A 20301-nucleotide genomic window follows, 5' to 3' on the forward strand; every position below is an offset into this window, starting at 1 on the left:
AGTGCTGAAGTTCAGAAATTCTCCTAACACTTTTTTCTCACTTCCTGTTTGAGCCATAGTTTCTTGGACACCCGAGTAGTCGGCCTCAGCATAAGGATGACTTTTGTAATCTGTCCTTGTGGGTTTGTGTAGGTCACGCAGAAAGCACTTGAGCATCTGCTGTTGCACAGCACTGTGTAAGGGAGACAGTACCTGCTGGGTGCCAAACCTAACCTAATGTGGGGCGTGCTCAGCTTCACGCTCTGAGTAGGCGGGGCTTGCCTCTGTTAATAGTTCTGTTGAATACAAACTTGGTATGAATGAAAGTGAACAGATGTCTTGTAAATGAAAGAAATTTACTTTGCAGTTTGTCTACTGTAAATAATTGTTACTAATTTATAGCCTTTATACCCATTTTGAAGATTTTTTTTGTTACTTCCTGTGTTCCATTTAGCTTTGTAAAAGTGATGACGCTGCCTTAGCATGAAGAGATGAAATAGAATACATGTCTTTCTTGTTAGCTTTAGGACGGAAGATAGTTAATAGGCTTGAAAATTAACAGGTAAATAAACAAAATAAAATTATTTTATCATGAAAACTGTTCCTGTATTCTGGCAAGTGCTCAATTTCAAGGGTTCTATGGATTTTATGTTTGTTTTGGTTTGGTTTCATTTGTTTGTGGCTCCCATGTTCTATATGCAGACTGTAGTTATGGTAATGTTTAAGCATTTAAAACTCACCCAGATTCAGAAAACACACAGAGGCTTCTGTGAAGTCACTGGGTGGATGCGATGTCATAGCAATGAAAGTTGGGTGGGTGGGGGTATTTATTTACAGTGTCCTGGGGTATTTACAGTGTCCTGGGGTATTTACAGTGTCCTGTGGTATTTAGTGGTTTGCTTGCCCAGCAATTACTATTAATGTGCAAGAAGCAGAGAAAGAGCACGCCCCATTGAAGTAAAAATGCATTTTCTTTTGGAAAGAAGCACTTTATTTTCCTCCTTTTTCTTTTTCCTTTCCTTTTTTCTTTTTATTTTCTCTTTTCTGTTTTTGTTTTTGTTTTTCTTTTCTTTTTCTTTTAAAGATATTTGGGCTATAGGGTGTATATTTGCAGAACTACTAACGTCAGAACCAATATTTCACTGTCGACAAGAGGACATCAAAACTAGTAACCCCTATCACCATGACCAGCTGGACAGAATATTCAATGTAATGGGATTCCCTGCAGGTACACGCTTGCTTTTGTTGTTTGCTCTCAATCACTGTTGTTTGCTCTCTTCTTTGGAAAGGTTGTGGCTTTGGCTTATGACAGCTTGTATACATGATTCTTTGTTTTTATGACTTTGATTTTTTTTTCAGAGAATCACAGAAATAGCAAAATTTATAGAATTCAAAGATCAACATTAAAGTGCTTAGGAGTTTTCTGAATTCAGTGAGGTTTTTGTTTGTTTTCCTTTTGGTTTGCTGTTTTCTTTTGTTGTTTGAAATGATGAGATCTTGCAATAGCTGGGTTATCTTGAGGCCTTTTGTTCCTGCCAGTGTAAACTAAAACAAGCAGTGGAAGGATTTTTTTTTTCTGGCAGCACATGTCATAGCTGCCGCTTGAATGCTGAGGCTGAAGGCTCTGGCTAGGCAGAGAGCTGTGCAGAGCCACATCTTGTGGAGGAACCACACTTCTGCTCCCTCGTTTGTCAGCATTTTTTAAAAAAAAAATGTCTTGCTAAAGCAGCCAGGGTGTGAGTGAAAGTCACAGCCATGGATTTTACAGCAGAGAGAAAATGTATGGGTACTCACCTCTCTGGAGTTAACATCTCTCCTGCTGGATCTCAGGTCCTAGTTGTAGCACAGCCCAGTGATTCCCCAGCCTCAGAAACTGCCCATGGGTCGAGAATAGTGAAAGTATGGAGAAAGCACCTCAAGATGTTGGTCAGTCAAGCACGTGACTGACACTGTGTCCTGTTGGGACGGCTGCTTAGGTCACCACAGATTAAGACGGATAGAGTCCCACGATTATGAATTATCAGCAAATTCAGAACAACTACACGGACTTCTCCAGAATGACCCAGTATTTTGGGGGAAGACCTTATTTGGTTAAGAATATCATTTACTCATTACTGTCTTGAATAAAATATATTGTCAAGGAGCTGGATATGGTAGTCACACCATTAATTTCAGCCCGTTTTAGAGGCAGCACTAGGTGTATCTCTGTGACTTCAAGCCAGCCTGGTATGTATAGCAAGTTCCAGGACAGTCAGAATAACAGAGAGACCCTGTCTCAGATAGATAGATAGATAGATAGATAGATAGATAGATAGATAGATAGATAGATAGACAGACAGACGCAGGGAGGCCGGCAGATAGACATTGATTCTTGCCCTCTTAAGCATTTACACTGTTTAGATGTTTTTAAAAGTAGACGTGGTTTGAGTGGCTAAAGGACATACTTCTTCCTTCTTAGATTCAAGTCATTCACTATTTCTGAGGCCCATGGGAAGAAGACATGACAGGGATTGGGAGCAATGAGGACCACAGTCCAGATGATTCTCGGCGTGGGTTTAATAGTTCAGATACCTCAGTTAATGAGAAGCCAGGGAAGCAAACAGCAGCCAGTGAGCTAGGATCCATAGTAGACACTTGAGTTGTAGACAGGGCCTGGGTTCTGCTTAAGAAAGGTTAGTGTGGCTGTGGAACACTAAAAACTCAGGTAGAGTGGGCTAACTGAAGTCAGGAAACCAGCAACCTATAACAACACCACAGTCGTAAAGACACAATGAGAGTGGAAAAGAATGGACAAATATATAACCTTTAAAACAAAGTATATAATTGAGGGAAAACTAAATGGTCACCTTAAGGTTTTTTAGCCTGAAACATTGGCAAAGCAGAGAAACTGGAGCAAACAAGTAGTTGAGGAGAAAATACCATTTTAAAGTTGAAGTGTATACTTAGTTTGCACTGGTTGATGTTTGGAGGACAGATGGCCAGTGCTCTCAGCTGCTGGTATATATAGTGCTGTGCACCTAGCAGACCCTTGGTTTCACCACTGGCAGCTTCCGAGAGGCGGCTGAGCTAGCATATGTCCTCAGTACTTGTGCTGCCCCACTACTGGAGAGCAGTTGTTCTTGTCTCCATCCCTCACGTGGTGTTGAGCAGTACTACTAGGAGTAGCCAAGATAGCAGTAGCCATGCTGGGTCCCAGCGTTTGCCATGGTGATGTCAGGAGGAGCTTTAGGAGTGTGAAAGAGAAGTGTGTCTAGCCAGTCAGGGAAAAGCGCCTAGATTACTCTCTCAGTTAAAAAGACTGCTTGCTGATAGAACCAAGAAATTTGATGAATGAGAAAAAGTAAGTGGGTTTACTAATATATATAGGGCCATTTAATAACAAGTATTTATTTGTGATTTTTTTCCTTCTAGTGATAGAACAAATTCTGGCAAGATTTATGGAACAGAGTGGCAAGGGTAGGCTGACTGTGATTAGGTGTCGGGCCAGAAGGCCACGGGCTGTAGCCGCAGCTTGAGCACTCCTATGAGAGCCAGTCTTAGAAAGCTCTCAGAGTAATCTTTGTTAGCGTTCTTGAGACTAGGAGCCTAGGCAACATAAACATTTATCAATGTATTTCACAGATAAAGATTGGGAAGATATAAAAAAGATGCCCGAACATTCAACATTAATGAAAGATTTCAGAAGAAATACGTAAGTTGGAAAGAAAATGGACCCTTTGTGATTTTACCTTTTCCAGAATAGTCACAATAAAATTAAGTGTTCAGCATGCCACAGCACTTGTTTAAGGTTACTGAAGAGTTCTACTTACTTATAAATACTGTTTGATGCTATTGCTCATTTTGTAAGATAATAAACTGACAGAGAGGTGGCTCTTGTTAGCAGCCGAGGAGGGAAAATCATCTCATTCCTTCCCCTATTTACTACTTTCTAGAAGCCAGATATTAGTGGGAAGTAGGAAGCCAAAGAAATAATAAAAATTACAAACCTTGCTTATGGCTACTTGTGTACCCATTTAAAGTGCATACAATTGAAAGCAAGTTTTAATTAGAAAAGAGTGAATGTTTCACTTTACTTAATTAGGTACAAGGCCAAGGGTAGGCAGAGTCCAATACTTACACAGGACAAGGTAATGGCAACCTTACTGGTAAGGCTAAGTTAAACCTTTGGCACAAATGTTATTTAAAATAATTCCTGTGGGGAAAATGCCTCCAGGATGTGTTCATAAAGTTGTCTTGAATTTCATCATGAGTACCCACTCAGGAGTGACTGTGGGGCTGGGAATGTGGCTCCGTTGGTAAAGTGCCTGTTAGCGCGGCCCTGGGTTTGATTCCCCAGCACCTTGAAAACCCATACTGGGGTTGGTAGTGCATGCCTGCAATCCTAACTAGTAGCATTAGATGTTCAAGGTCATGCTCAGCTCTGTAGTGAGTCTAAGATCATCTTGGGATATATGACACCCTGTCTCAAGAGAAAAAAAAAATCAAGTCATTATATCTGGGTGTAGTAGTGTGTACCCATAATTCCAGCCCTCTCCATGGAGGCAGGAGAGTCAGAAGTTCAGGGTCATGCTACACAGAGTGGACAGGCCAGCTTAAGCTACATGAAACCTCAGAAAACAAACATCCAAAGACTAAGATGGATATTGAATGAAGAATAAAATTGGCTTAATGCTGCTATTTTATGCTGCTCAGAGCATAGTTGATGTGTGGCTATGATCAGAACAGTGTGTGGGAAGCTATCAGCCAATGTAAATGTCAGCTCTAATCTAATGTGGATGTTTCCTGGCGTTTCTCTTTCAGGTATACCAATTGCAGCCTTATCAAGTATATGGAAAAGCATAAAGTTAAACCCGATAGTAAAGCATTCCATTTGGTGAGTAAGCCTGAGACAGCAGCTTGCTTGGAACCCTTGCATCTCAGAGGAATTCTTAAAAGTTATAGAAAGTACCAACAGAAAGCCTTCCTGCCACTCAGAAACCACATCTACCTTGCTTTTCATTCTAGATGTTTTTGTTCATTTATGGGAATAAAATCTAAATAAAGCCTTGTTCACGTCAGATAGTCACCCTGAACAATAATACACAAATTTTAGACTGTCATCTACTTAAAGATGGTTTATAAAATTTTAGCTTCCAAGTTACCTCATAAACTTGAGTTTTGAATGCTCTGCTTATTACTTGTTCTGGAGAGCTGGTATGTGGTCATGTAAACAGAGCAGGCTAGACTCTGCAACTGGTGCACCACAGGGTGGTCACACTCAGCTGGCCATTGCTCACTAGGTTTATAGCTGTCCATTGTGAGGCTACAACATAAAACGCTTCTCAGATTGTCTCACAGAAGGGCTATAATATATCCAAGGAGGGCTAGGCAAGCATGTGTTTCACTGGGCCTAAGAGTCTTTTAAAATGTAACCCATTGGAGCCTTAGCTGAGAATTCCTTGACTTTCCTTCATAGCAGCTAAACCACTGGGCAGTGAGCTCTTCTGATCCTGACTTATGCTTTCTCTTTCTCACTACTGTTTCTACTTCTCTGCCATCCTCTGGCAGTTATTAAATTTTGCAAGGCAGAACTTACCATGCCATGTTACTACATCATATATAATATATGATAGTGATTTATTCAAATGTTTTTGCAACAGGGCTCAAATTGGGAAATAAAGTTGTATCCTTCATGATCTAAGACTTATTGATCCTAACAAAATACTGGTCAAAAGGCATTATTGGGATTGCCAGGTGTATCCCTCAGCTCATGCCTTCCTTGCAGTCTGAGAGCAGCAGAACCCGAGAGACCATCTTAGGGTTTCACTGCTGTGAACAGATGCCATAACCAAGGCAACTCTAATAAGGACAACATTTAATTGGGGCTGGCTTACAGGTTCAGTCCATTGTCATCAAGGTAGGAGCATGGCAGTATCCAGGCAGGCATGGTACAGGAGGAGCTGAGAGTTCTTCCTCTTCACCTGAAGGCTGCTAACAGAATACTGACTTCAGGCAGCTAGGATGAGGGTCTTAAAGCCCATGCCCACAGTGACACACCTACTCTAACAGGGCCATACCTCCAAATAGTGCCACTCCCTGGGCCAAGCATATACCATGACATCATCCTTGTAGCTTATTTGTTGATTTTTAAAAACAGTTTAGGGCTGGAGAGATGGCTCAGCAGTTAAGCATTGACTGCTCTTCCAGAGGTCATGAATTCAAATCCCAGCAACCTCGTGGTGGCTCACAACCATCTGTAATGACATCTGATGCCCTCTTCTGGTGTGTCTGAAGATGGCTACAGTGTACTTTATATAATAAATAAATAAATCTTTTAAAAAATAAAAATAGTTTCTTTAATTCTGGGCTTTAACCACAGGACCTCATGTGTACTTTACTTTCAGGCCAAACCCCAGCTCTGTCTGATTTTATTGAAAGTGTTGGTATCTTAAATGAGTCCTACTATCTCTGCATTTTAAAGATATTTGTAAGGCCTTTTATCCTCTATGAGTCATCATCCCTTAAATCTTTGTTTATTAGTTTATTACTTTTCAAACCAATCCCAGTCCAGCAACACAGACCCCAACTGGGAACTTGTTGGAAATGCAAGTTCTTAGATTCCTATTCACATCTCTGTTTCTCTCTCTGTCTCTCTGTCTCTGTGTCTCTGTCTCTCTCTCTCTCACACACACCACTCTGTCTGACTCTGGGCACAGGGCTCAGCTCTCTATCTGTCAGGCTGTGGGAGCAGGGCTCAGTTCTCTATCTGTCAGGCTGTGGGAGCAGGGCTCAGTTCTCAGCCTTGCAGCAATTGTGCTGCACTCTGAAGTCTGCAGATCAGAGCAGGAGGCCATTGTTCAGGTGTCTCTTATATCACATTAGAAATAAACATTCCTAGAGAGCAGTGGTGGTGCACACCCTTAATCCCAGCGCTTGGGAGGGAGGCAGATAGATCTCTTGAGTTCCAGGAGAGTCAGGGCTGATATACAGAGAAACCCTGTCTTGGAGTGGGGAGGGGGAGAGGGAGGGGAGAGAGGTGGGGTCGGAGAAACAAACATTGCAGATGGTGCTGCATTTTCGCACAAGTATAGCATCTCTGGATGTGACAGGGATGAGCTAAGTGTAGCTACAATACTCACACTTAGGATTCTTTCTAAACCATCACAATTCATTTAATATGGAAAACCAGCTGTAGTAATTGGTGATGGTTTTCTTCTCCATCTGGAGAGATACGGTTATAAAAAGGCAAACTGACCTGCCCAGTACCCTCAGCCGATAAACTGTGAGTCAGGGTCTGGCGTAGACACCGACGGTTCTGTGGGAGCATGCTCTGATATATCTGACTTGTGATTTCAGCTTCAGAAGTTGCTCACTATGGACCCAATAAAGCGAATTACCTCAGAGCAGGCCATGCAGGACCCCTACTTCCTAGAAGACCCACTTCCCACGTCAGAGTAAGTGGCAGATCTGCTGGCTTCCTGTGACTGGCATCTTTAAGTGTGCTTCCTCCTCTTGTCACACCAAGTTGCCACACGCCTCTGAGGGACCTGAAGAATCGGAGTGTCTCTACTCTAATGCCAGTTTTGGTTTTGTGGTTAAGAGGCATTGCTGAAATGGATGCCTCTTACTCAGTGATGCGTTCATTGTGCTATGGCTCCTTCTACTTGCTAGGATTTTGTGGGGCTGCCTGCAGTCAAGGGTTCTGATATTCTGGAGTAGCAGTTCTAATTAAATTTGCCTTCTCTTTATCATCTTTTGTTTTAACCGCGGAAGGGCAGATAAAACCCCGAGAACTGAGGTAGTGGATGAGAGAGCTGTCCTATTTGATAATTATTGATGAGGTTACGCAGAGAAGGACCTTCAGACTGCCGACTGCAGTGTCAGTGGTTAAAGGACTTTTTGCATCAGACTCACATGAAAGATGCTTATATCTCTGTAACTATGGAAACACAGTCCCGTATTCTTAGAGAGTGACATTGAGTCACCTAGATGAGGCACTGGAAATACCAGGCAGCCCGTGAGACAGCTCTCTTCTTTTTCTCTTGTGACTAGTGTTTTCGCCGGCTGTCAGATCCCGTATCCCAAACGAGAATTTTTAACAGAAGAAGAGCCTGATGAGAAAGGAGACAAAGTAAGTATTAAAGTACAGTTGGTAGTGCCTTCTGCATGGCCTTGGGCCTCTGGCACGCAGCCAGTTTCTGTTCTCCTCCTGAGTTGAACTGTGTTTTCTGTTTAACCAATTGAGAAGACCCAGCAGCAGCAGCAGGGCAACAACCACACTAACGGAACTGGCCATCCGGGGAACCAGGACAGCGGCCACGCGCAGGGGCCCCCCTTGAAAAAAGTGAGAGTTGTCCCTCCTACCACTACCTCAGGTGGACTCATCATGACCTCCGACTATCAGGTACTGCAAGTAGCTTCTACTGACCTGCTGTTCTGGGGCTTCTAAACGATCTGTTGTAAAGTGTGGACTACAGTAGCATTTGTGTTCCTGGAAAGATACAGGCATGGAATGCTACAGATATGGAAGTCTACAGACATGGAGAATAGAAAGGGATCAGCTTTCGGGACAGACTTGGAGTAGAAAGTCCAAGTTTGGCCATCCGGTAACTTGAGACCTGTGGCATTTTATAGCATATCTGCTGGGGTTGGGAGATAGTGCAGCAGGTAAAGTCCCTTCACCAGGAGGATTCAGACTCCAGCACCCGTGTAAGTGCTTGGAGGCTTGGTGGCCCTTCTGTACTCTATCGGTCCAGTCATTTCAAAGGCAAAGACAGGATTCTAGTCAAGTCAGCTCTAGGTTCAACTGAGAGACCTTGCTCCTGTGTAAAGTGGAGAGTGACCAACATCACCTCTGGCTTACACATGCACGGGTGCAGAGTGAAGCAAAGACACTCGGCTTCAGTGTTTCTCATCTATAACGTGAAGTTGGTAAGTCAGCTTAAACATGTGGGCCTTGAACTTAGCCAATGGCTGCTTTTGTTTCTGAGCACTGTAGAAGAGTAATCAAGGCCACAGGCTCTTAGATCCCACCTACTTCTGTTCAGCCTTGAGTAAGAGACCTGGATGTTCTCCATGTCTTAAGTGTGGGGAGGAAGGTAGAACAGAAATCGCTTGCAGACGGCAGCAGCAGCAGCAGAGTAGAAACAGTGACTAGAACGTGAAGCTGTGGGAAGACTGAGTGGCTGTGTGTTCTGAACATGGTGGCCTGCCTGGGGAAGCCCTGCACAGAAAGTGCTGGGAATTTTCATTTTGTTCTTAGCCTCGTTGACACTCTTGAGTCATTCACAGAGCAGCAAGTGCCCTTACATGGTAGAATGCAGCTCATGAAGAATTTATGAGTTTGTGTATGTGTTTATATGTGTGGGCACACAGGCATGTGGATGTAAGAGTGTGTGTGTGTGTGTGTGTGTGTGTGTGTGCGCGCGCGCATCGCACGCGCGCGCAGGCCCTAAGTTGCTATCAGGTATCTTTCCCTTATTTACTGTGGCAGTGTCTTACACTGAATTCAGAGTTTGCAGATGTTAGCTAGTCTAGCCGACCAGCTTCCCCTACAGATCTTGTCTCTTCCTCCCAAGTGCTGGGATTACAGAGAGCCACCATACCTACCAGCTTTTTTTGTTTTGTTTTGTTATGTTAAATATTTATTTATTTATTTAATATATGTGAATACACAGTTGCTGTGTTCAGACACACCAGAAGAGGGCATCAGATCCCATTACAGATGGTTGTGAGCCACCATGTGGTTGCTGGGAATTGAACTCAGGACCTCTGGAAGAGTCAGTGTTCTTAACCGCTGAGCCATCTCTCCAGCCCACCTACGAGCTTTTATATATTCTGGATATACACACTGAGAGCCTCATGCTCATGTCACAAGATATGATCAGAATTGCCCACACGATGTCCCAATTCTTACCTTCCTGGAGAGAAGCTGATGTGGGGAGAGAAGCTGGAGAGAAGCTGATGTGGGAGAGTTGGGAGCTTTGTTTGCTTTTGGTCTGTTTTGCTTTGTTTGGGGCAGCTGTGGGGTTTGTTGCTGCTTAGCCAGTGTTTTTATTATTTTAAATCTAAAGCTAGTGCCTTACAGAAACTTTTACATCTTTGCTTCTTTGAAACAAGATTCCCTTCCTTATCAGCCTTGATGGCGTGGGGCCAAGCTACCTCGAGAAGTCCCTGAATCACGCTTTTCCCTCGTCTTCTTTCCAGCGTTCCAATCCACATGCTGCTTATCCCAACCCTGGACCAAGCACATCACAGCCCCAGAGCAGCATGGGATACTCAGCTACCTCCCAGCAGCCTCCACAGTACTCACATCAGACACATCGGTACTGAGCTGTGCTGGAGTCTGTCAGTGCACTGTTGCTCATGCTGCAGGACTGGCTGCGGCACTCGCGGGAACCTGGTGTGGGCCATGCGAATGTACTGTACAACCACATCTTCACAATGTCCAGTAGCCGAGTTCCACCAGGTGTCACAGATTGGGGTGGTAGCTTCCAGGTTGTACCTAAGTTTGGAGTTAGACTTGAAATGAAAGTGCTAGCACAGTTGTGTTGTGGGTTTGCTACTTCCATAGTTTACTTGACATGGTTCAGACTGACCAAGCATAGTTTTCAGTGACAGTCTGTAGCAGTTGAAGCTGTGAAATGTGCTAGGGCGAGCATTTGTCCTCGTGTGTGGTGACTTTCAGTGTAACAGCGTGATCTGACCAATAGTACACACAGACGCAAGGTTTAACTGGTACTTGAAACACAGATTATGTTAACAAAATAACCAAGATTTAAAGATTATTTTGGTACACCTTTCTTTTTAGTGTCTTATCAGTGGGTTGATTCATCTTCTACATAAATCAGTGTTTTATGACCAAGAATATTGCTTGGATTGTTTTGAAAGTACAAAAGAACCACATAGTTTCTACTGACAGGTTTCAGAACTCCCAAAGATTAATTTCCAACTTAGAGGTTTGTTTTTATTTTCAACCTATGACGACTTGACTGGTCTTAAAGCTGCTATTTGATAGTAATTAAATATGTTGTCATTGATAGAAGCCTGTTGGTTCAGCAAACTGAGATGAGTGTTGCAGACAGTGTTTTCTTTCCTCGTCGGTGTTGCTGATTTGTGAGCATGCTTTCTGATTACAAAAGCATGAGTGGCGACCTCCGTGAGGCACGGTGACCCCTGCGAGGCACGGTGACCTCTGCGAGGCACGGCCTCAGTCCGCACTCTTCTGTCCTGATTTGAAGCTGCCTAGTGTAGTGCTATTACAGTTTTGTTCAGTTAACTTTCTTTTTAAAAGGTTGTTCGCACATTTTTAGGGTGCCCTTACTTCAGCAAAGGAGAGGGAGTAGGAGAGCCTTAGAACTTTTGAGGGGAAAATAAAAAGCTATAACATACAACGTACTGTATCAAACTATTTTACATGAATGACACAAGTATTCTGAATAAAAAAAATGGAACATTGTTAAAAACAAGGTGTTATGTAATAAATTTATTTTTCATAAATCAATGTTGGTGTCAACTATATTTTTCAAACTCACCAAGGGTCTTTTGTTGTAATTTTGAAACATGCCTCTGTATAACTCTTCCCAGTGACTTATTGGTGACAATTGATGGCTTAGGCTGAGGTGTGCACTCTGGTCAGCTGTCTAGGCAGGCCTGTAGCACAGAGGACAGGTAGCTTTGTAGTCGACTAGTTCCGGTAATGGTAGTTCCACTCCATTACCCTTGGTTCCTCTTTAGAGCTAACAGATATTTTCTCAAAATCTGAAGCCATCCCTTTAAAAACATTCTAGCGCAGTCCAAGAGCTGAGGAATCAGTACTGATAGGCTTGACCAGAAGAGAAACGGGGGTTGCTGGGAGTGGCATTTCCATGTCTTCTTACCCCAGTTCACACCCATACTGCATGCCTTTGATCACACAGGTCCCCTCCTTAACCCTCTGAATCGAGTGGTTGTGTTTGGTTTCTGTCAACCTTAGCTTTCACGGTGTTTCTTATGACCCTTACACGTTGTCTTCTGGTGTTTTTCTCCTATACTGAGTGGCCTAGCAGCCCAGTGGCTGTGAGGGCCATCTACACATTACCCCTTTGCCACCTAGTTCCAGAGATTGACTCAGTAGGACTTGGGTAGATATGAAAATGTGGCTCCTTTCCAACGAACTCCCCCAGTCCTGAGCCTGAGAAGTATGTTAGGAAAGATCATTCTGTGGGGCTGGAGAGATGGCTCAGCACTTAAGATCACTGTCTGCTCTTCCAGAGGACCATACGCCAGATCACAGGCGTCTTAACTGCAGTCCCAGATGCCCCCTTCAGGCCTTCATGGATACTGCATACATGTGGCATATAATGCACACTCAGGCAAAACACTCGTCAAAATACACCTGTCTTAAAGAAGAAAGACGGCTCCAGGGCCACTCACCTCCACAGCGAGTGACAGATCGAGCCACCAGCAGACTTCAGTGACGTGAGGGAGGGGCTTGCTGTATGGCCAGCCCATTTTCCTGCCCTGGGAGTTCAGAACCAAAACCCCATTATAACAAGCTGCTGTTAATGCCTGGGGCCTGTTTGCTCACTTCTCCTAAATGTCGCTATGATCCTGATCAGGCCTGTCTAATCTCGTGATAAGATGTGACTGACTTATCTAGCCTGCTTGCTTTCTGAGTTTTGGGTTCCTTTATGGAGTTATGTCTGCTACAGAGAAGGTCCCTATGACCTACCTGCCAGCTTTCTTTATTCTGTACCTCAGCTTTTGCTTACTGCATGGCATTTATTACCTGACTGGCCAGGCCTGCTTGTTTCCCATAGAGTGAGAGCTTCTTGAGAGCAGGGCCTCTTACATCTGTATCCATGCTACTCCCAGATAATGTCGGCCAGGTTGTAACTTTGTTAGGCTGGTGATCCCAAAGGGTTCCAGTCCAGACCTGCTTGTCCTACCATTGCTACAGGTTATTCTGTGCTGAGTGCAGCGATCTCAGACTGGTCTCTACTCTCTACCCCCTTCAGATTCAGCCGTGCCCCATAGATGCTGCTAAAGGGCCAGACAAAGTCCAGCATAATCTTTTCTCAAATGTCTTAGGTCTGTTTCAGATATATGTCTTGTTGGCTCTCTTTAAAATGGTCTATAGTCTAGCTTTAAAATAGCATTCAATAAAACTCGTATTTGGAATTTGAAGTTTGGATCTCCCCCAAGGCCAGCTGTTCTCCTAAGCAACGGGCAATATAGTGAGAATAAACTAGAAAAGCGGCAACTGTATTGTAAAAGTGGTAAAGGCAGAGTGTAAACAAAGATGCCTCTGGTCCTAAGATTGAATTTGATTCCTGATAAAGTTAATCCGAGTGATACACTTGCAATACATACACACACTTACATGCACGCACACATGCACACAGAAATTACATTAAATACATCGTCGTTACCCAACAACCTCCCTCAGCATCAATACTACCCTGAAGGTTTACGTGTCCCTTGTGACCATGGTGTTAATAGATTGTTGCTCCACTAACCTACAGGCTACCTCCTCACCTCCCACGGTCCTCTCAACAAAACAGACCACATGAACCTTTCAGTGCTAAGCCCATGTCCACCTTCTACTCATGTCTCTCCAGCATGTGTCGGTAAAAGCAAAGACCTTTGTGTCCCAGACGAGTACCCGCATGATCTGGCCCTTTGGGGGAATCTGTCTTCTGGTCTTCCAGCTCCACTGCACCCTGTAATTCTTAGGGCTGCCGAGCATTGCCTTGTCGCACCTGCTCTTGGCTGCCCATGTCAGTGGTAGTTCTGTGCCCTGCCTGCATACACCAGCAGTTCTCTTCCTCGTACCTGCTCCGCTTTCCCATGTATAGCAATAACAGGCACTATAACCCTGAAATTCTTTCTCCTCACCAACAGAAGAGAGACTTTGGAGGACAGTCTTAATCTCAGCTACTAAAAGATTCCGGAATCTAAGTGAAATGTCTCCAGGAGTCCCAAGTGTTTTACACTCTTAGCTGGGGGTTCTGCATTGGTGCTGTTAATGGAACCTTTAGCATGTGGGACCTAGAGGATGATCATGGGTCACTGGGGAGCAAGCATTAGGGGTAGTTGGCTCTGCTTCAGGCCTGAGCGTTCATCTTCAAACACCACATAACTGACCACCTCACACTTCAGAGACATGGCCAGGAGCTCCTGCCTTCATGCCTTTTCCACTGTGAGATGGCATCCCGAAACAGTGAACCTAACAAAGCCCCTCTCAGGTCGTTTATGCCATATACCCTGTTATGGCAAGACAAGTCATTTTAATAATTTGTGTTGGGTGTCAAATGGCATCTCAGACTGAGGCAGTTTAGAAGAACCGTATTGGCCATGGAAGTTTGTGTTTTCATGGAATGGGACAACTGTATGCAGAATAGAATATTTTCTCCAACACAAAAGTAAACTGTGACGATGTTTCCTATGATCTAGTAAGACCCTGCCTTGTTTTGGCTTCGTTCACACTCCTTACTGTTACCACCTGTGTTTTCTGTCTTTGTGTTTTACGCCGTCTGCTTTTTATTTCAGCCTAAATAACTAACTGTTCAGTTGTAGAATCTAAATTCAGTTCTCCTGCCTCCTGGCACTTTGTAAGTTGAATTCTTGAAGATCTTGGTGTTGAAACAAGTGTATTACTTCAAATTGAATTTCCTTCTTCCTAGCTGTGGGAAACATAAAGGTGATCCTGCATTTAGGGATTGAAGTAGTGAATGTTTGGACTTTGCAACAGGGAAGAGAGGTGGTTGTTTACAAAACTTAGATACACCTTTAAGACCTGCTGCACATAGACCTCCCTCTTGTTACTAGTTTTCCAGAAAGGACTACGTCTGTGCAATGTGGTGAAGAATCCACCTAAAAAAATAAAAATAGCCGGCCGTGGTGGCGCACGCCTTTAATCCCAGCACTTGGGAGGCAGAGGCAGGCGGATTTCTGAGTTCGAGGCCAGCCTGGTCTACAAAGTGAGTTACAGGACAGTCAGGGCTACACAGAGAAACCCTGTCTTGAAAAAAAAAATTAAAAAAAAAATTAAAAATAAAAACAACACTTAGCATTTAACAAAAAGAACAGGAAATCTAAAACTCAAGGCGTGCTACAAGACCGTGCGAAACGATATGTGAAAAGTGCTGTGATCAATCTCAACGCCCCTAATTGCTCTGAGATCCAGATAATGAGCATCTTCTGAGGCAGGCGCAACATGGAAAAGGTCATTCCGTGCCTAAAGCCATAGTTTCCAAAACACAGAGCGTCCTCATCCTGGCTTACTTTGTTGAATCACTGAGGGCTGCTCTAATGTGTAGATACTCTGTGAGAATCCAAATGGTGCCCCTGGAAGTCGGGTGAAGATGACAGTTCTGTGTCAGAAACTAATATTTCAGAGCACACACATCATGACCAGCGGACTTTTAGAGGAATTTTTCTATTTGGAGAAAGGACTAGTTATTATATGTTCTGATTCTTACATATCTACAATATATGGCCACATCCCAGTGCATTGCACTGCAGCAGAGAACTAGTTTCTGGTAGAAGCTGCAGCGGACAGATGGCATGGGGCAACAGGGCACAAGTCATGATACCTCACTGTCAAAAAATTCAAGAAGAATGTCATGAGAAGCCAGTCTTAAGAAGGATCTACAGGGGGGCTGGTGAGATGGCTCAGTGGGTAAGAGCACCCGACTGCTCTTCCGAAGGTCCAGAGTTCAAATCCCAGCAACCACATGGTGGCTCACAACCATCCGTAACGAGATCTGGCGCCCTCTTCTGGAGTGTGTGAAGACAGCTACAGTGTACTTACATGTAATAAATAAATAAATCTTAAAAAAAAAAAAAAAAAGAGGTGTGGCTTTTAAAAAAAAAAAAAAGAAGGATCTACAGAAGATGACAAAGTGATGATTGAGTACTGACCGGAAGAAACATGGATAAACACCCGAAGGCTGGTGTGTGAGCGGGAGCAGCACAGCCGTGATGGTCCAGCTCAGATGTCCTGGCAAAAGATCAGGAGCTTGTGTGCCGAGGAGAGCGGATCTGTGGATGTGGGTGAGAGATGAGGTATAGGAAAAGCAGAGCATTGGCCTACATCATACATCCTGACTGCTGTGAGGATGGCCATGTAGGCATGTATGCATGCACACACACGCCTGCAGGTTGAGGATGTGGCCACACCAATGACACAGGACATGTGACTCCTTCAGGTATAGGTAGCAAGGCTGTTGAAAACAAAGAATAAACATCGTCAGCTAGAAAACTTTCTTCATCCGCTGCCCCAAGTGACTTTTGAAAAAAGTCTGCCTTCCCAAGCTGGGCATGGTGGCACGTGCCTTTAATTCAGGTGCATCTCTGAGTGTGAGGCCAGTCTGGTCTACAAAGTGAGTTCCAAGACAGAGCTACACAAAGAAGCCCTGCCTCTGGGCCGGGAGGGTATATGGGGGTGGTGCCTTCCTTGGCCACTGATAACTGTCACAAAGCTTTCTGACTCAGCTCCCTGCCTCTGACCCTTGCCATCTCTGCCACCTAGTGATGGTTCCTCAGGGAGTAAGTAAGAAGAGCTGGGATGGCCAACCACACCTCTGATCCCAGTGCCTGAGACTCAGAGGCTATCCTGCAAGTTGGTAGTCTGTTCTGTGTAGAAAGTTCCAGGCTGGTCAGGACTGAACCAAGACCCTGACTCAGAAGAGACACTAAGAAAGTCTGTAAGAATGGCCACCTCATGCTTTGAATTGTTCCATGGTCTTTTGTCACACCGAGAGTAAGGTCAGCATTACCTAATGCTTCCCCCAAACAGCCCAGTTTGTTGACTTTCTCCAGTCCAACTACTCCAGCCTCTTTGAAAATGTTGATCTAGCACATCCCCCACTCTTGGCTCTCATTTGTTCAGCCTCCTTCCCAGAGTTCCCGTGCCTGATTCTATCTGGCTTTCCGTTCAGTTGCTTTTGCTCTGTTGTCACCTCCTTGATGGGGTGTCCCCTCATCAGCATGCCCAGAAGGTTAAAATTAGTGTGGGCCCAGAGTTCAGCAGTACCAGGACTGGGCCCTGCCAGTGACTGGAAGTAAGGCCCTGACTAAACTGTATAACTTTCCTATGTTTCTGTAGAGTCCAGATAACTCTTGCTTTAGGAGTCACAAAAATGTTAAAAAGTCATTATCTAATCACTACTCATGGTTTCAAAACCTGACTCTCTCAGCTAGGTCCTAAAGTAGCACACGAGGCACTGTGCTAATAAGCAGTGCACGCATATTCCCCCTGACACTATAATGATGAGAGCGTTTTTCCACTTTGTCGATGAAGACTGTGATCTCCGGAGAAGTTGTGTCATGCATAAGTGTGAATGTGGCCTGGCTTTGAGGCCTGATCTTCAGCCGCTCATCACCAGAGGAATTAATAGGCTTGGGTGGTCATATCTGAGCTTGCGACCACTCAGGAGAGGACAAAATGGGCACCGGTAGCCAAGGATAGAATCGGTGAGCCTGGGGTCAGCGAGAACTGTCTTATTTACAGAGTGTTTGTTGGTTACAAATGCTGACCTGTTACTGCCAGAGTACAACATAAATTTGTATTTTACTGGCTATTAATTATGCCCATTCAGCACACACTTCAGTCCTTCAGATTTAAAAATGTGTCAGCTGATCAGGTCCTGAAGTCAGTTCGTTTAGTGCTCAGAAGTTCTCCCAATCCAGTCTCTTCATTGACACAGATGTGCTAAAATAGACAAACAGCTATTTTCTAGTTTGTAGTACCCGTAGTCTCTCACTCTGTATTTGTTTTCTCTCTATAACAGGCTAGGTGGGGGTGGGTTTGTTTTGTTTTTCTGAGACAGGGTTACTCTGTGTATCCTTGGCTGTCCTGGAACTTGTTGGTTCACAGTCCTAGAGACTGAGAAGTTGAGGCTTCTGGTGGGAGTATAGATGAGCTTCGGCTCACAGTAGGAGGCAGAAGGAATGAGAGGAGGAAGAGCCCCATGCAAGACTGGGGAAGTACCAGGTGCACAGCCTAACAACACACAAAGTCCTTCATGAGGATGGAGTCACACAAGCCAGCGACTAACTACTTCTCAGCACCATTGTGGGCCAAGTCAACATGAATTCAGGGCACACCATACTCTTTTTATTCATAGTTTTCAAGTGTTTGTCCCTTCTAGCCACTTCTGTAGTCAATAATTCCACCTAAGCATTGCCCAGTGTCTGCTCCATATGGCCTGTGCCAAATATGTGTCTCTTCTTACCTGGGAGCCTCTTGGAGGCTTCAGTGTAGAATGTCTCCAGGAATTCATGCTGAACTCGGGAATGTGAAATAGGCAGTAGTGAAGCTAATGACCGAAGCTAATGACCACAGAGTTACTCTTGATGGCTGGCTGAGAAGAGCCTTGTTCTGATTTCCAGAGCAGGCCAGTTTGGAGCTGTGTTCCGTCTGCAGATGATCATGATCCTAGAGAGGCGAACCTCGTAAAGTAGGGACCACAACTCCATGACGGGGAAACTGAAGGAAAGATGGTCACAAAGAGTCTTGACAACCATAAACGGTTTTTGAATACATGGTAAGCAAAAACTGATTCAAAACCAAATGTGTGATGAATCTGAGGTGAGCCTGGCAGCGCTCACCCATGGTGTAACATGACTTTGCGGCTGTCTGTTCTGAATATACAATACATATGCTTTGGGATGTACATCCATCACATCACATAGAACTAACGGTGTCCAAAATACTTCAGCCCAGATTTGAGACTGTAGGATGCCATGAGCTTAAGTGCTCTTGCTGTACATAGTTAATTTTTCTGCCCTTACAGAAACACAGTGGTTTAATAACAGAAAGCAGAGACTTTGAATCACTATCTCCTGTCATTCCTTGATATGTCATATCAAATTTCTTTATCTTCAGATTGTGTTGACAATTACAAAACAAAATATTGATTAACACTAAAAACGCTGACACTCCTCTGTATCACAGATGTTCGGCCAAGATTTGTTTCTTTATGTAAAATAGGTACATCTGTCACAATTGTATGTATTTGATATTGTTCTTAGTAGATGGTAAAATTATATGCAGCAGAGAATTACCTTAAAGTAAGTTTATTTGAATTTTATTAACAACAGATATCAGATTTATTTACCTATCTTATATCCCCATATTCCCAGGGTCATATAAATTGGGGGGGGGGGCGGTGTTAATAAGAGGTGGCAAATTTTTCAAAAGCCCTAGGGTAGAGTGTCAGGTACCCACAGCTGTGTCGCAGTTGGTTTCCAGTATTGATGTGGCAGAAAGCTGGGAGACAGCAATCAATATTTCTGGCTGCTTGCTGTAGCCATGGTAACAACAAGGACTTTTTCTCTCAAGTATTGAGGGTCCATGTCTGACTGGCTTGTTACTCAGATCACTGAGTACTGGGCAAAAGGTGAGAAAACTGTTGCCCTGGTGCCTGTCTCACGCATGGTTTCTTTTGGTTGGGGTTCAGTTTTTGTTTGTATTATTGGCGATGGAAAATGAACATGTACAGAGAAAGACGTGGGCTCAAAAACAACCACAAGATGACAGGAGGTTTCGCTTCTGGCTGATTTCTGACATAAGGCACCTAACTCCAGTCACTGGCAAAGCCTGGACAGACAGGGAAACCTAATTGCCAGAATTTTTACATTATGAGGCTGTCGTGTCCATTCATTTGTTTGTTTTACCAAAAATAACAAGGCTTACAAAGCAACAGGAAATTATGGCTTGCTTACAGAAAAAAAAAAATTAACAAAATATACATGGGGCACAAGTTCCTCACTAGATGCTCATAAGCAAATGGCTAAGGGTGTCCAGAGGGGTCAAAGAAGACATAGGGCTCAGTGGATAAAGCACATGCATGCTGGACAGGCCTGACGACCTGAGTTGAACTCCTGGAACTCACAGTGGGAGTAGACCCAACTCTGATAGGTTATTTGACCTCCACACATATGCTGGCACGAATGTCTACACTCAAATACACCGTCCACATGTAATGGTAATAATTAAAGCTTTTAAAACATCCGGGAAATGGTGTGTGGGACATAGTCTCAATAAGTATAAAAATTATAAGGAGCCAAAAATAATACTGAGTTTGCAGGTCTAATAGCAAATACACTAGAAAGATCCAAGAGTAGACTTGAGGGGCTGGAGAGATGGCTCAGTGCTTAAGAGCACTGGCTGCTCTCCCAGAGGGCTGAGTTCAATTCCCAGCAACCACATAGAAGCTCACAACCATGTGTAACTCCAGTTCCAGGGGATCCAATGCCCTCTTCTGGCCTCCAGCTGGCAGCAGCACACAGACACACGTGCAAGTAAAATACCCATACACATAATTTTTTTAAAAAAGTACATTTGAACTCACA

The 20301-nt window shown here is 44.0% G+C and overlaps 1 protein-coding gene across 6 annotated transcripts in view; it reads left to right on the plus strand.

The window, feature by feature from the left end:
- Window positions 1–11461, plus strand: part of Cdk8 (cyclin dependent kinase 8) — a 78069-nt gene extending 66608 nt beyond the window's left edge. For 3 of the 6 annotated variants that reach the window (XM_021162569.3, XM_021162566.3, XM_085837437.1), the window contains 7 exons: window positions 1064–1207; window positions 3601–3670; window positions 4780–4852; window positions 7315–7412; window positions 8011–8089; window positions 8204–8362; window positions 10165–11461. In XM_021162569.3, the coding sequence (XP_021018228.1) occupies window positions 1064–1207; window positions 3601–3670; window positions 4780–4852; window positions 7315–7412; window positions 8011–8089; window positions 8204–8362; window positions 10165–10290 (749 nt within the window). In that variant the 3' untranslated portion in view covers window positions 10291–11461. The remainder of the gene's footprint in view (window positions 1–1063; window positions 1208–3600; window positions 3671–4779; window positions 4853–7314; window positions 7413–8010; window positions 8090–8203; window positions 8363–10164) is intronic. The other 3 variants (XM_021162568.3, XM_085837435.1, XM_085837436.1) reach the window with 3 other exon arrangements.
- The last annotated feature ends 8840 nt before the right edge of the window (window positions 11462–20301 follow it).

The sequence above is a fragment of the Mus caroli genome, unplaced genomic scaffold (assembly GCF_978045245.1).
Source record: "Mus caroli unplaced genomic scaffold, Mus_caroli_1 scaffold_4, whole genome shotgun sequence".
NCBI lineage: Eukaryota > Metazoa > Chordata > Mammalia > Rodentia > Muridae > Mus > Mus caroli.